Below are 15,133 nucleotides of genomic sequence, written 5' to 3' on the forward strand. Positions count from 1 at the left end.
GTGAGCCTCCCTCTGACATCCTGCTGCTGCCATGGCTCACGTGCTGGGCTCTCATTCCTTGGACATTTCTGCACAATGGAACAGAAACCACCCCTGAGCAGTTCCTGTCACAGGCAGGCACCAATAACCTGCCCAGTATGAGGTGCAGGGTGCTCTGCATTTCTCCTCTCACACACCTGCACGAGTGGTGCTCCTGCCCCTGGTTCTGGGTTGTGCCATTCCCTTGGGTTCAGGCAACTCAACCTGCTCCAGCTGCATAAGGGCTCTCCTGGCCATGATTCCAGCCCAGGCTCCTTTATGAGCTTCCCTTTTGGAAGGATATCTGGGGAAGCACGTGGCCATCAGGGGTGACAGCACCACAAAGCAGAGATGTTAATGCTTGTAATGCTACTGATGTTTCCAACTTCATTTCTAAGCAGCAATGACAGCTCCAACATCCCCAAATCACAGTGGTTTCAGCTTTGCCTTATCTCCCCATGCACACATGCAAATCCACACAGACTTTGACATCAGTTTCTACCAGGGCACAGTTTTCTGTCACGTAAAATGTCAGGATGTGATCTTCCATATTTCACTAGTGCTATCCTGCCATTTAATTTAATAACAGCTAAATATCAAGTGGTTACTATTTTGATGCTGTGTTCCATCAGCCGTTGAATTAGAAATAATGAGACAAATCTAAAACTGTGATTCATGGTGAACTGCCCAAACCAATCTCAATCACACAGTGGATGACATGGAGTGATAACTGATTTAACAGATGATCATCTGTTCAGCTGTCCTGTCCTCTCTCTCAGAAACAGGAACATTCATGAAGGACAAGTTCACTTATGCTTTACAAGACTTTCCCAAACAATATAAATACCTAACTAGGAACCAATTTTTTTCTTTCTGCTAATTATAGACTTTTTAATTGTGTTTTACTAGTATTTGTGTATATGGCAACCCTTTGTGGCTTCAGGAAGCTGAGCTGCTGAGGGGTTTAAAAAGTATCTTTGGCATTTTCCATGAACATTTTTCAATTTACCATCATCTCAAACCAAAGCAGGTTCCTCACCCAAACTGTCCCTTGGGAAGTTCCTTGCACCTGGTGTAGCAGCTGCCCATTGCTGATCCTAAAAGGAGTCAGGCATGGGAGTAAATAATTGCTCTGTTAGAAAAGACTCCAAAAACTGACTTGTCAGACTTTTAAAATGCTGAAAGTGTGTGCCCCAAAAGAAATCTTCTCTCTGTATCTTCACTCTTCACCAGGTTTCAGTTGCACCTTTTCACTGCTGGCCTCAGGTATTCTCTGCCAGGTTTAAAGATGCCTTACACATATTCTGCTGCATCAAATCTAGAAATTCTCAGTAAGATGTAAGTCATCTATAAATAAAATCAGTTGTTAATTTTTCCTTCATATCTTTTATTAGTGACCATCAACAAAAAGTTGACTGAAATGTTACTATTGATGATAGTGACATCAAGAGGCGGATTTTTCCAAGTGTGTTTTCCCAATTTGCTTTTGGAAACAGTAGAATGAATTAATGCATTATCAGAAATAATGAATTAATTTTTGGTGTCTGGCAGTCAATTTTGTCATTTGCTCACAGATTTGTACTTGCCAGGCCAGACAGCAACTGCAAGATGCCTTTATGGCTGAGAATGATGGGGTCTTATAGATCAAAAGAATTTTTACCACAAAAAAAGATCACCTTCATGAGCAGGTAACAGGGTCTAAATAAAATTACCTACTGTAGACAAAAGGTGGCTTTTGAACTAGAAATTCAAATCCAATACAAAAAGGATTATATGGTCTCAAGAAATACGTTCAGAAAAATCAAAAAGATGTTTCCTAGCAGGTCTGTGACCCTGCCCATGTCCAGCCTAGCGTGGGATGGCACAGAGCCTGTAGGGCTGGGGCTGCAGAGTGCCCCCCATGACGGGCTCCGTGCTGAGCCGGCTCACTCCCTCGGGCAGGCGGAAGGTGAACGCCCGCAGCAGGCTGGCAAAGAAAATGAACAGCTCGGTCCTGGCCAGGTGCTCCCCCAAACACACCCGGTGCCCTGCAGAGGGAACAGGAAAGGACACTGAGTAAAACAAACCTGACCCCAACAGCATCTGTTTTCATCCTCATACAGTGCAAAGGTATTTTTGCCAAGCCCAGAATTTCTGTTGGACTTAGTGCAAGCAATGACACAAAGCTTCGTGTACTTCTTCCTTCAAAGAATTTTATCTGCAGCTTCAAAGAATTTTATCCATGTAACCCTTCTGCTCCCTTCAATTACCTCAAAAGCCTCATCTTCATTTGACTGACAGCTTTAAAGGAATTCATTCCACCATGTAAATGAAGAATAAGGACCTGCTTTTCCTGGGAGATGCCATGTTCTAGTGTTGAATGCATAAGGAATCAAGAGGACTGCTTGAAAGTGCTTTCCATACATATGTCTGTTACAAAATGAGTGCCCAAAATCAATAGCCACAATCATTAGCAGAGAATGTTCTTCCAAAAATAGGGCAAGTTAGATATATATGTTTGTCAGGACACCTCTGATTTTCCATGTTATTTTTTGTTCTGTGGAACACATATTACTGAAAATAATCATGTTCATTTAAGCACTTTTGTTTTCCACAGAAAGGTTTAAAATAGACAAGCAGTAGGTTTTTAATAGACATCTCCATTCTACAGCCCCAATCCAAACTGTTGATGATTGTGCTGTAGCCCACTTACCTATGGAGAATGGTAAAAAGGCTTCTTGGGCCACAAAGTTTCCATCCTTATCCAAGAAGTGACCAGGGTTGAACTGTCGAGGTGTTTCCCAGTGCTCTGGGTCATACAAAGATGAAGCAATATTTGGAAGAACTATGGTGCCCTGAAAGGAGAAAAACATTCATTCTGTTCCTTGTTGACATTCAGACCATGACCCAAAGGCATCCAGCCCCCCTTCTGTTGAGGAGAATGCCCTGGCACAAACAGATTTCAATCCACACCATGATGCAGGAAAAGTCTGTAGCCAGTGAGAAGCTGTGTCTGTACCTTTTTGAGGGGAAAGCCAAGCAAGGTTGTGTCCCTCACACACACCCTGGGCATGCCCACTGAAATGATGTTGCTGAAGCGTTGGATCTCATGAATCACGGCGTTGGTGTAGGGCAGCTCTCTCCGATCCTCATAGCAGATTTCCTTGGAGGGACCCAGAACAGCATCCAGCTCCTTCTGCACCTTCTCTGGGGAAAATATTGTTTCAGGCAGAACAACATATCAAGTATTTTCAGTGATTTCATTTTTGAAGGCATTTTCAACATAGAACAACATCACAATTAATTTAGAAAAGTAAATAACTTCTTATGAAGAAAAATAAAGTAGCAGAATGTTCCAACAGCTTAGACATATGAGAGCTCTGCTTCTGGGTATGAACTTATTTGATCATAGATTAAGAAAAGACATTTGTTGCTCAAAAATTTAAAACTAAATGTTGCCTTACTACCACAAATCCAAGAGATAACAGATTTATCATTGGGTTTTGTTTTGCCTAGGTGCCTCAAACACCTGCAGGCAGTTAGAACATTAAGCTCACAGCTCTCTGAAATTTATGCCAGGTGAGTCTGAGCCTTAAAAGCCTAATTCCTGTTAAAAGGACATGGTTCTTATGCAGGGTGTCTGTTAAGTGAAGCAATGCCAATTAGAACAAGGTCCAAGTACTATTTTAAAAAATTGATCTATTGCTTGGCATCTGCCTTTTAATCAAGAACAGCATGTTTTAAATTACTTATTGCATGGGAGTCTTGGGGGCATTAACAAAAATAAAACCTTTGATTTATAAACTTCAAGAGAGGCAGTACACACCTAATAAAAATACCTTAGATTTTTAATAAATGACCCTGTCTTTTTTCAGGCTTTTTGAAGCAACAGTAATACACAGGGAAGTCCATTCTGCATTGATCAGTCTGTGCCCATTCACATCAAGCATGCCCTGTGACTGCCAGCAGTCCTTCATTAAAGTGACAACAGAGATTTAAGCACCTTACAGAATTTAAAATGTATATTCAAAAATATTTTTAAGTTAACTTTCCTCTATGAAGAACTATCTTGCAGAAGAACTTGAGAATCCAGGTAGTTTGAAGTAATTAGTCACTGCATCATATAAACACACGTTTCTATTCCTGATTCAGGAAGGAGGCAAAAGGCCAAATTTCTCCTTATGGTGGAATACTGTCATTGGATGTCAACACAGGGAAAGTATGAATGGGTTCAAAAAGAAGGCACCAATTAATTAAATGAGGACAAACCTACTGGTGTCAGCTCATTCTGAGTCCTGATGCAATGTATTTCTCAAGAAGCTCAGGAAGAATCACTCTGCACATGCTGTGCTTTCCCAAATATGTGCAATATTTAGCTAAATAAAATTATACAGGTGAGTCAGTGCTTTCATAACCTTAATTAGAGTAAGTGATAACAAAACATGTGATAACATGAGATTAAGCAGAATTTCTTGTCTGACAGCTACAAATTGACCAAGTTTTTCTTATCTTCATCTCTTTCATCCATTTAAAATCCTGTTCTCCTCTGGGAGTTGCACATATTCTGCAAGGTAACTGTGAGATTTTGGTTATCCAGCATAAGACATGTTTCTTCCTTTGGTTTTCATTCAGTGCTCTATTAAAGGGATTGGTAGTTATTTTAGAACTAGACTTAAAAGCAAATTTCTTAAATACACATAGAGGTAACAGAGGAGCCATCTGTTTCCACTCCTGACTAGAATAATTTCTGTTACAAGAAACTCAAAAGCATCACAGAGTTAATTTAATCCCTGGATCTACCGATGCTGCCTAGGGCAGACCTACAAGTACAAAAAGGTACATGTGCCACTAGACACATACCAGGATCTAGGAATAATCTCTGATCCATGAGAATGATAGGGAAATTGTTTTTTCTATTGCATGGGAGATATCTGTGATGGGCTTATCTATTCACCTTGGATGTCTGGATTTGCCACCATATAGAGAAGGCCCCAGTTCAATGTAGTGCTTGATGTCTCTGATCCACCCAAGAAAAGGTCATTTATAGAATAAACCATGTTGTCTTCATTGTATGTTGACCTGGGTTCATCTTTGGACTGCAAATGATAAGAAAAGTTAGAGGCTTATATGTGAAAGTTAGAAAAAACAGAATTGGATTAAATGTGATTTCATAACTAGTTCCAAGCTGCAGTGTCTTCTCCTTATAGGACAATATAGAAAGACTGCTAAGGAACATTAGACACCACAGATGTCTATCAACACAAAAATTAACCTTTCACAAACAGACAAGCCATGTTTGGTCCAGTCTTAGTGAGAAAGCTAAATCATGTTTAAAAAAAAAATCAAGATTATTGGCTTCATGTCACAGTCCATCACTCAGTTGTTCTACCAAGCAATACAGTGGCCAGACAGTAAACACTGGGCTGAATAAAGTTCTTAACCTGTGGCATTCAGGTTTCTTCTACACAAGGGCACAATGACTCATGTACAGCTGCTCTGGGGTTGTGGGATCTCAGCACCCCAGGACTGAGGTGCCGAGCCACCGAGACCACCCTTGGGGGGCTCGGGAGTCCTGGAATGTTGCCAGAAGTGTCTGGTGGCTGGACTTTGATCCTACACGGGAGACGACACCTGTATGAGGATAGGAGGACTTCACCGGGGTGAATGGTGAAGGGATTAGTTAATTAGAGGGTGAGACACAGGGTTTAGGATTTATGTACAGGGGGGTTTAGAGAAGTAAGATGGAGGAATTGGGGCGTGTCCTGTCCTTCTTCTTCTTCTTCTTCTCCTCCATCTTCTGTGATGATGGTGGCACTTTGGGATTGGTCATTACTGAAAGTGCTCCGGATAATAAAAATAAAAAGGATTGGGGAAAAATGATAAATATTGTACACGTAACCATGGGTATAAAGATAGGTGACTGTCCGGAGGGCTACACAGTGTGCTCATGGCTGGCTGCTGAGCAGACCTCTGTCGGGCCGAAAGAAAATCTTTTAGATAAACATTTAATAAACATAAAAACCAAAAGAAGAACTGAAGAACTGAAGCCTCTTCTCGTCCTTTGATACGCGGGCTGCCCCAAGGCCACTCCGGGCCTTTCCAGGCCCTTCAAACAGCCGAAAACCGGACATGGGGTTTTAGAGTTTTCAATTAGGAGTGTGAGAATGTGTAGGTATACACTGAAATTATAAATAAACACAGCTATGGTTTGGGGGAATTCATTGTCTATATTTACGGAGGTTTTGCTCAAGGGTGTTGAACATTTCTCTTGCCAGGGGAGCAATTGAAAAGAAGGAGAGATGCTTCTCCCTGCTGTAATATCATCTAATCTTTTTTTATTGCCCCTGTTCACCTATTAGAGACAGTTCAATTTTTTTAATAAACAAACTTGGATGATTTCCACCCAGCAGAGTCCCAGAAGAGCTCACTGAAACAATTTCTGGCACACTGATGTTCAAGTCTCGTAAATTCCTAGAGCAGCAATGAAAAGCTTTAGAAACAGTCAAATGCTTTGGAAGGCCAGGTGTGTTACTGTGCTGATATAAAAAAGTTAAAACAAGAGGATTCAAGGAGCTAGAAGCCATTTAGGCTGACATGCACACCATACATAAGAATATAGCAGCTGATGTGGGAATTGATCAATAAATAATTATCAGGGGGAGGTAGGTGAGTGCTGCAACCCAACAGGTTGTGGCTGCCTCTGTTGCTGCTACCAGCACATGAGAGTGGTGAAAGGGACACTGGCTGTCCCTGCAGGACAGCACTGCCACCAGGAACAAGAGTCACTGCCCACTTCCCAGGGCCCTCGGCTCTCTGGGCCACTCTTGCCTTGCCACACCCAAGTAGGACCAGTCTCATCTTGCCACTCCGTCCTCTTTCTCCTTTTCCTTCCTGCCACCAAGCAGAACAGGAAGAGGTAAATATCCTGACACAGCAGAGGAGAGGAGAAAGGAAAAGAGATTTAAGTGGAGGTAGGGGTCACAGAGGGGAAGGGCAACTGACAGTCCAGGAATCAGGGCTGGGATCCAGTACCCAAGAGATTCATGCAAAGTGATCCTGGTACGGTCTAGAAAAGGGAGAGATCTTGTCATCTCCTACAGATTCCTATCTACCTCTACTCTGCCTGCCTGACCAAAATGCCCTTATTTGTCCCAGTTCCTTTGTCTGGTTGACACTTCACTGACCCTGGTGACACTTCACTAACACTGCTGACTCCTAGGTTATTTCTCCATAAAATGTTCTCAAAATCCAGCTGACCTCTTGCAAATTCTCTTGGCAAACCGAAAATATTGTAACCAGAGCATCCCACTCTGTCTTCCAAATACCTTCAATCATTTTAAAATTTGTGCCAATGAAAAAAAAATGCAGTGTATTAACCTGCCATTTAATGAAAGGATTGCAAGGTGCTGTGGCATATCAATGATCAGAAAGGATTTAGGAAGATCCTGGTTATTGGATTCACATTACCAAATCTAGACAGGCAAGAGATTGTGATGATTCAGACTGGTTGTGAAGATTCAATGGTCCCTGTTGACCTTTTGCCCTATGACTGTATGATGGGGCAGAAAAAACTTACTTTTTCAATGTGATCCAGGTAGAAGTCAATGAAATCCTGCAGCTCCTCTGGTGCCCCACGCTCTGTGTGCATTCGGATCTCTCTCCGTGTAAAGTTGCTCAGGACATCATAACAAGCCAAGGCTTTCTTGTGAGGCCCAGGGAGGCGGCTCATCAGCCAGGGGAAGATTTCATAGAGCTGTGGGAGTGACACACAAGAGGTCCTGCAAAGTCTCTATCACGAGAAAATGCACTAGGGAGGCCTGCTACGAAGAGAGGTAACGTTCATGTTAGCTTAGGATTAGGGTCTCATCAGCCAAATATCCTGACAAAGACTGTGCTTGGTCTTTCAAGCTGTGAAAAGTAAACTGTATAATTTCTAGTTTTGATGGTAAGCTTCAGAGTTCCACAGGCTTTCAGCTCAATCACAAGCTGAATTAGAATTACTGTAACTAGAATGAATGGTATTCACCTATGCAGTTATTCATATCTTCAATTGCTATGAACTGCATTCAGGCATTTCAAAAGTGAGCTCCTGCCCTCCAGTGGAGAATACCGGGAAGGGAGAAGCAAAAGTTGGAAACTCCTCACCAGGTTGCTTGCCAAAGCAAGGACTGGCTCCCAGTGGCTGCTTTACAGGCTGGCTAATGCCCAAAGTACTCTCTACCAATCGACTTCTCAAGGTTCCTCCATGAAATTTCAAATATCTGGAACTCAGAAAAGCTAAGGAACAGCTACCTGACAATTTTGAGTACTCTCCTCTAGAAAGAGAAAGAGGATTAGCTGGCACAACTAGATTATTTTTTTTCCCTTCTGTTTTACCATTTGGGAAAATCTGGCCTAAGAAATAGCTGATTTTGACCTATTCTGATAGTTAGAAAGTTAATTCTGGTTTCCAGCCTACATTTATGCCTGGGTAATCTGTCTATTCTTGTATCTTCAAGATACAACATTCTCTTAATAGTTCTTTTTCTCTCAAAATATAATTCCATTGTTTATTTAACAGCAAAATTTTTATCCTTTCTCAGCCTTCATTTTGCTGAGCTCTTCTCATACTCTTTTAATCACACTACAGAAAGCACACTATTAGGTGTTCCCTGGAGTGTGGTTGAATTAGATAGACTGTACTTGTATCTTCTTGGGAAATCAGTTCTTATTGTCAGACATCCAATTATCCATTATTGATTGCCTTATCACCAAAAAAAGTACTTGTCCAGTCCTTGGTAAATTCACTTAGAACTTCATATCCTTTTTGGTTAGGTCCATCTCTGGTATTTTTATATTTGCAAAATGTGTTCAGAAGCCTTAGACACAACTGTGGTCTGACTAATCACATAAAGTTGCCAAGATTACAAGCATTCCTACTCTCAAATGTCTGCCCTCTCTCCCACTATGGCACTCTAACTGTAAGTGGAATTTAGCTGTCTGTTCAAGACAGGAACTGCATCCATCCACCTTCCTGGGTTCCTGCCAAAACTCCTGCTCCATTTATGGAGGGGCCCAATCCCCAGTGTCCCCCTGTCAGTGCCTGACAGCATGAGATCCACATAAGAAATGGGGATGTGGATGCAGCAATATCCTCTTTTTTGCATAGTATTGTGTACTCAACACATCTGGGAGGTGTGGAGATGGTGGCCATCCCTCTGGAATGGTTTGAACTCCTGTTCTTATTTCCCCAACAGTATCTTATTCACTGCACTAAATCAAATCACAGCCAGGATGGGAAGCAGAGAAGAAAAGGAGGTATGTTCTCTGTCCTAAAAGCAGGTGTCACCTGGCACCACTACACTCAACTTACAGGACCAAAGCTAAACTAAACAAAAGGGAACTTGAGCATAACTCAGTGAGAAGAATGTTCCATGGAATATGGAGAGACATCTGTATTCCAGGAATTGTTTATGTATTCTACATTAAAAAGGTACTCATAAAATGTATGGGAAAACTTCAGCAGGGGAACCAGAACCAGAACTCCCAGGAAAATTTTAATTACTTTTGTGCAAAGTAAGCATCTAGTGTCAGAGGGATCACTGACTCCCAGATTGTTTGATTGCCAAGCTTGCAGTTATATTTGCTCTCTTAGCATTTTCTGCCTTCTGCTGCCTGTGCCTGGAGCTGCTCCTCACTCAGGGCAAAGGAGGAGAATTTCTCTGGGAAGTCTTCAAGTCTGTGTCTTCCAGGAGAAATGGAGATAAGTAGCCACAAGTAGCCACAGGCAAAATACTTTGGTATTTGACTCATTCCTCTCTCCGTTAACTGTATAAAAACCAGTGTCTTAACTTGGCACATGAGTCAGACTTTCAGACCTGATGTTTAATATTTAGGAATCATGATGTCCAACGCAGGAACCTGTGGTGTGCAGGGGTTGAGAAACCAAGTAACAAACATGACCCAGGAGCAGTCCATGAACCTGTGCCCTATTGCAAAGATTTAGGGGCAAACTGTCACAGTACTCAAAGACAGGAGAATGAACACAAATGCCTGAGGCTGGCATGTGGAGCTTCACCATCCCACTGTGAGAGAGTTCACTGCCCAGTAAAACTACATGGGGCCTCACTCACCCATTCTAAAACTTTGCCTGATAGCTCTCGAATCTGCATTTCTCACTCTCTGTCTTGCTCAGAAAAATACAACAGATCATTCACTTACATGATGAATAAAGCTGCCCCCAAACTTGAAGAGATGTTCTGTAGCTTTGATCAGATCATGAAAGGCCTCATCCTCTCTGGAGAAACGATGTCCAAACACAACAGCACAAATCACATTGGAGACAGAATGGACAAGAGGGAAAGCAGGATTCACAGGTTTCCCTGCAACCATAATAATAAATAATAAATGCCACTGTTAATGTTTCCTGCTTTAGTGAAATGTGAGAATCCTCTAAGTTCCCCACATAACTTTCAAGAAGGCATTACATTTCACAGAGAAGCAGCAATATTTTTTCAAAACTGTAGTATTGAACTGATTCCTCACAACCATTTTGCAATCCTGTAAGCCCAGGAATGTGTGGCACTCTAAAAAAATGCCAGATGTGTAAAATATTGCATCACATGAAAGAGCAAATTTAGAGGTAAAGGAAAAAAAAAAATCTATGCAAATTTGCTTTCTGGCAAAATCAAAATATGTTTCAAGCCTGGGAATCACTGAGAACACTATGGACAAAGGGAACCTAAGGGTAGAAGGGCAGGAAGAGCGACTGCTTTTTTCAGCAAGGACACAAAGGCATGCAAGGCTACTGTGTTTTGTCTGACCTTGCTAGAGACAATCTCCAGTAAGATAAAATGTTGTAAACTCCTTTTAACCAATTGTGTTAACAGTATAATAACTAATTTTAAAGCAGTTATTTGAAACCTAATCCCAAGAAAACTATTTTTTGATTATGGAATATATGGCCATAAAAAACTCTATTTGTGTGTGTATTGATGCAACTGCCCAACACCCAAGGCACAATTCTGGTTAGTAACTTACTGTTGTGGTGTTTTTTCCTTGCACACATGGTTACATCTCAATCTCTCCTAGCTGTTAAACCATGGGATTGGGCTCAATCTAATTATTTTTAATTTATACAACACTAGCCACAGCATGTCCTGATTTATTTTGCACTTGCATAATGATCAGTATTGGGAAATCCTACTCACATGATCCTAACTGGGTTGATCAGGGTAGAATATTGTAATGAAGACAAGATTCTAGTCAGTGCTTTACAGAGTGTGTGCAAATGGCATTACAGGACTTAATTCATCAGCATTGATTTTGTCTCTCTATGCATCAGCACCATAAAAGAGCCAAAAATGTGCCCTTGAGGCAAAGGCCAACATCATCCTGGGCTGCATTAGGAAATGAATTGGTGGCAGGCCAAGGGAGGTGATCCTTCCCCTCTGATCAGCACTGGCAAGACCCAGCTGAAGTTCTGGGCACAGCTCTGGACTCCCCAGTATGAGGGACATCAGTGTATTAGAAAAAGTTGAGCAAAGGGCCGCAAGGACAATTAAGGAATTGAAGCATCTGGCATGAGAGAGGCTGAGAGAAATGGATTATTTAGTCTGGAGAAGGGAAGACATAGGGAGATATCTAAATATGTATAAATACATGGTGGAGGGATATAAAGAACAGAGAACCAAACTCTTCTCAGTGGTATCAAGTGGGGCAACAGGAAAAATATAAGTACATTAAATTCTATGTAAACACAAGAAATGTTTTTACTATAACTCTCACTGAACATTGAAACTGGTTACACAGAAAGGTGGTAAAGTCTCCATTGCTGCAGATATTTACAACTCCGCCGTAAGAAACCTGCTCAGATTGACCCTTCTTTGAGTAGGGGTTAGGCTAGATGATCTTCAGAGATCCCTTTCTACTTAGGGTGCTCTATAATGTAAATAATCAATAAGCTCCAGTTTTTATTCTCAATTTTAGTAGTTTTATAAATAATTTTGAGCAAGAATAGTCTCCTTGAAAACACAAGATGGACTGGTGGCTTTGCATTTTCAGTCCATTCCACACAGACAGTGTAAGACCCTGCACACTCCCTTGTGGAACAAAAGCTGCCCTCAGTTCATACGCTAAAGACATCAGAATAATGGCAAAAATGTATTGATATTGATTGCAGAAATACCTTTCATACTTGCAAAGAAGTCTACCAGGTAGTGAGCTTCTTCTTGCACTCGGTACTCCAGACCTCTTTTCCCCAGACCAAGGTTGCGTAAAGTCCTCAGAGCAAACCTCCTCTGCTGCTTCCAGGTGTGGCCAGTTGCCAACATAATTCCTGCATCATTAAAGGAAGAGCTCCTTATCATGCTAATATTAATCATAGACAAAGACTACATCAAAGGATTTACTAAGCCAGAGAACATAAACTGTTGCCTTGCCCGTGAACACAAAGGCACTAAGGAACAGCTGTGACCTGTAATCATTTTGGTAGGGATGAAATAGGCAAACTCAGCTGGGTCTAAGATGACTTGCAGGATTAAGTTTGATCCCAGACAATCAGATATCTCAGGATATCTCAGCTGCTTCTCTAGTGCTCTTTGCAGTGCTTGTCTCACACTTTCTGCTATGCCTGAAGCTCACCTGAATCATGGGGCTGAAACAGAAGCACACTGAATTTCTAGGTGCAACTGTGCCAGCAAGAAAATATTCTCCAAAGGAGGGGAATGGGAAGAAGATCCCACTGTCAAACTCACTCTTCATGGAAAATGTCATAGTAGGAGGCAATTTGTCCGGGACAAAGAATTGGGTTGTGTCCTGCTTTTCCTCCATTTCCCTGCAACACAATTTACCATTGTCTCATCTATCTCATCACCTCTGAATCTGCCCCAGTGAGCATTCCATAGAAGATATTATGAATCCTTTTCCTCTTGCTAGTATTTTCCTCCTGCTACTCTCAAAAAGCTATTTCCTCTCTGTACCTTGCAGCTCACCCAGTGGTCATTCCTCACGGACAAACCCTGCCTCTGTGCTACCTCTGAAGGTGGTCACAAGTTACAAAAGATACTGCAATTTGTCAAGATGCACTGTTTATGCCTGGAAATTCTCACCTTTTCCTTTGGCCATTGCTCTGAAGAAAGGGGACACCAGCCTGCCAGAAACATCTTCAGGGTGTGTGGTCATACCATCCTTCACTGCTTGAAATCCATTCAGTATAACCACTGGGGCCCATCCAAACCATAAAGTGAAGATGTTGCCATGAATTTTTGCCAGCTAGAGATGGGACAGAAGCCAGGAAAGCACAGATGAAATCCCACATATTGCAATCAGAGGATGAACCTGTTCTTGCACTGATTACAGGACCAGCCCTAAGGTGGAGTGATGCTTTCCATCTTTCCCACCAGACTACAATTATCACTGAGAAAGCATGAATGACTTTTCCAACATTCACTGTTGGAAACACCCATGTATTCCCACTTTTCAGAGCCACATGCCTATGTCAAGAAGCATTAAGTATTTTTTATTACTGTATATAAGCCAAGGCTCATTTCACACTCATTAATGGGCTTAAGGGTATTTTCTATTTATTAATTTATTTCAAGAGGGTTTCTATCATCTGTACAAGTAGCACAAAAGAACACAGAACTGTCAGAGGAGTAATTAGCTTAGAGACTGGACTTTCTTCTTTCCTCCCATCAGTTTTTGATCTTGTCAATACGAACAAGCTGATATACACAGAGTGCAGGGAAGTATTTATTTACTGCTCAAGCCAGAGAGTGCCAGTGCTCAGAAAGCTACAAATCCATGCTGTGAAAGTAATTTTTTTAAAGTATTTTTTTCCCTAACTCCAAATCTGATATATAATCCCTAAAGATATTTAATTCTAAATTATACCAATTTTCACAGGAATTCGTATAATTTAGTGGCAAAAGGTGATAGAAAGATATCAAGCTTCACACGAATTTCAGTGAAAATCAGTGTTTAAAAGGGATAGCTTTAAACACCAGAATGACTTTCACACATTCAGAAATTCCAATACCAGGTTTCTTAGCTTGACAAACTACTTTACACTGCAATATCTTTTTCTTATTTTGCAAACCAAACCAGCAGTTCTGAACCAAACAAAGTGTGATATCACAGTGGCCAGTTAACAGTTACAGTACCAGCAATGAGGTTCTGGGAGAGAATGTTTTCACATAGCAAGCAACATGAGAAAGGAGAAATCACAAAGACTTTTAGACAATTAGGAGTACCTGAAAATAAGTACCTGCATGAGAAGATCACGATTAAACTGAAAGTTCAGCTGTATCAGTGTCCCAAGGACTGGGAGAGGGACTGGTCCAGGAGGAAACCGTCTCCGCACTCGCTGCAACTTGAAAAACTGCGTAATTAGAAGAAATACAGCCACTGCCACAAGAGCTTCACTTATGCTCAACATTTTAGAGTCTGCCTATACCAGCTTGCCTTTATTCAAAATTGTCTTTTGAAGCTATTAAGGTTGGTTGCTAAACCAGTTTTTTCATAAGAGCTTGAATTCACATAATAAATATTGCCCGCCTCCAACCCTACCTCTTTATTATCAACCACTCCTTTTTGTTCCACTCATTACATTCTCATGCTTCAGCATATTAATAGATGCACACCCTTCTTCTTCTTCTTATCCAGATTATACTTATTCAATATAGATCACAGGATTTGTAGGAACAGTATCTTAAAATACTAGGGCCAAGATTTTCCAGGCAATGGAGATGCACATAAATTCCCTATCTAGTTTTTCTGAGCCAATTTTGAATGGTATGTGCTCCTACAAATACTCCAGGAATGCTTTTAGAAAAGTAATAGCCATACATACAAATTAAGCAGGCAAATGTAAGTGGATATTAAATCTTGGAGTTTTTAAATTGGTTTGTATATATTCCATGTACATGTTATATCTAGTAATGGCAAGGCTGATAGAAGTTAAAAGCCCACATTTATCTTAAGATACATATACAACTATCTAATGCTTAATACAAAAAGCAAAATTTGTTACACTCTTGAATGCAATTGAAGACATAACTGGATTAATGTATGATCTCACTTTTTTCCCTAACATGTTAGCACTAGGAAAACTCACAGAGGGTTTTATCTGCTTCTGCATTTCCCCACTCAGTCTTGA

The 15,133-nt window shown here is 41.1% G+C and overlaps 1 protein-coding gene across 1 annotated transcript; it reads right to left on the reverse strand.

Moving 5' to 3' along the window:
- Window positions 1-1,489: 1,489 nt before the first annotated feature.
- On the reverse strand, window positions 1,490-14,413 carry LOC135451555 (cytochrome P450 2J4-like). Its single transcript, XM_064720896.1, has 9 exons — window positions 14,243-14,413; window positions 13,086-13,248; window positions 12,164-12,313; window positions 10,198-10,358; window positions 7,574-7,750; window positions 4,952-5,093; window positions 3,017-3,204; window positions 2,711-2,852; window positions 1,490-2,045 (listed from the first exon to the last, which is right to left on the reverse strand). Exons 1-9 carry the CDS (start codon window positions 14,411-14,413, stop codon window positions 1,867-1,869), a joined length of 1,473 nt encoding a protein of 490 aa, XP_064576966.1. The 3' UTR covers window positions 1,490-1,866.
- Window positions 14,414-15,133: the final 720 nt, after the last annotated feature.

Source organism: Zonotrichia leucophrys, chromosome 9, assembly GCF_028769735.1.
Source record: "Zonotrichia leucophrys gambelii isolate GWCS_2022_RI chromosome 9, RI_Zleu_2.0, whole genome shotgun sequence".
Classification (NCBI taxonomy): Eukaryota; Metazoa; Chordata; class Aves; order Passeriformes; family Passerellidae; genus Zonotrichia; species Zonotrichia leucophrys.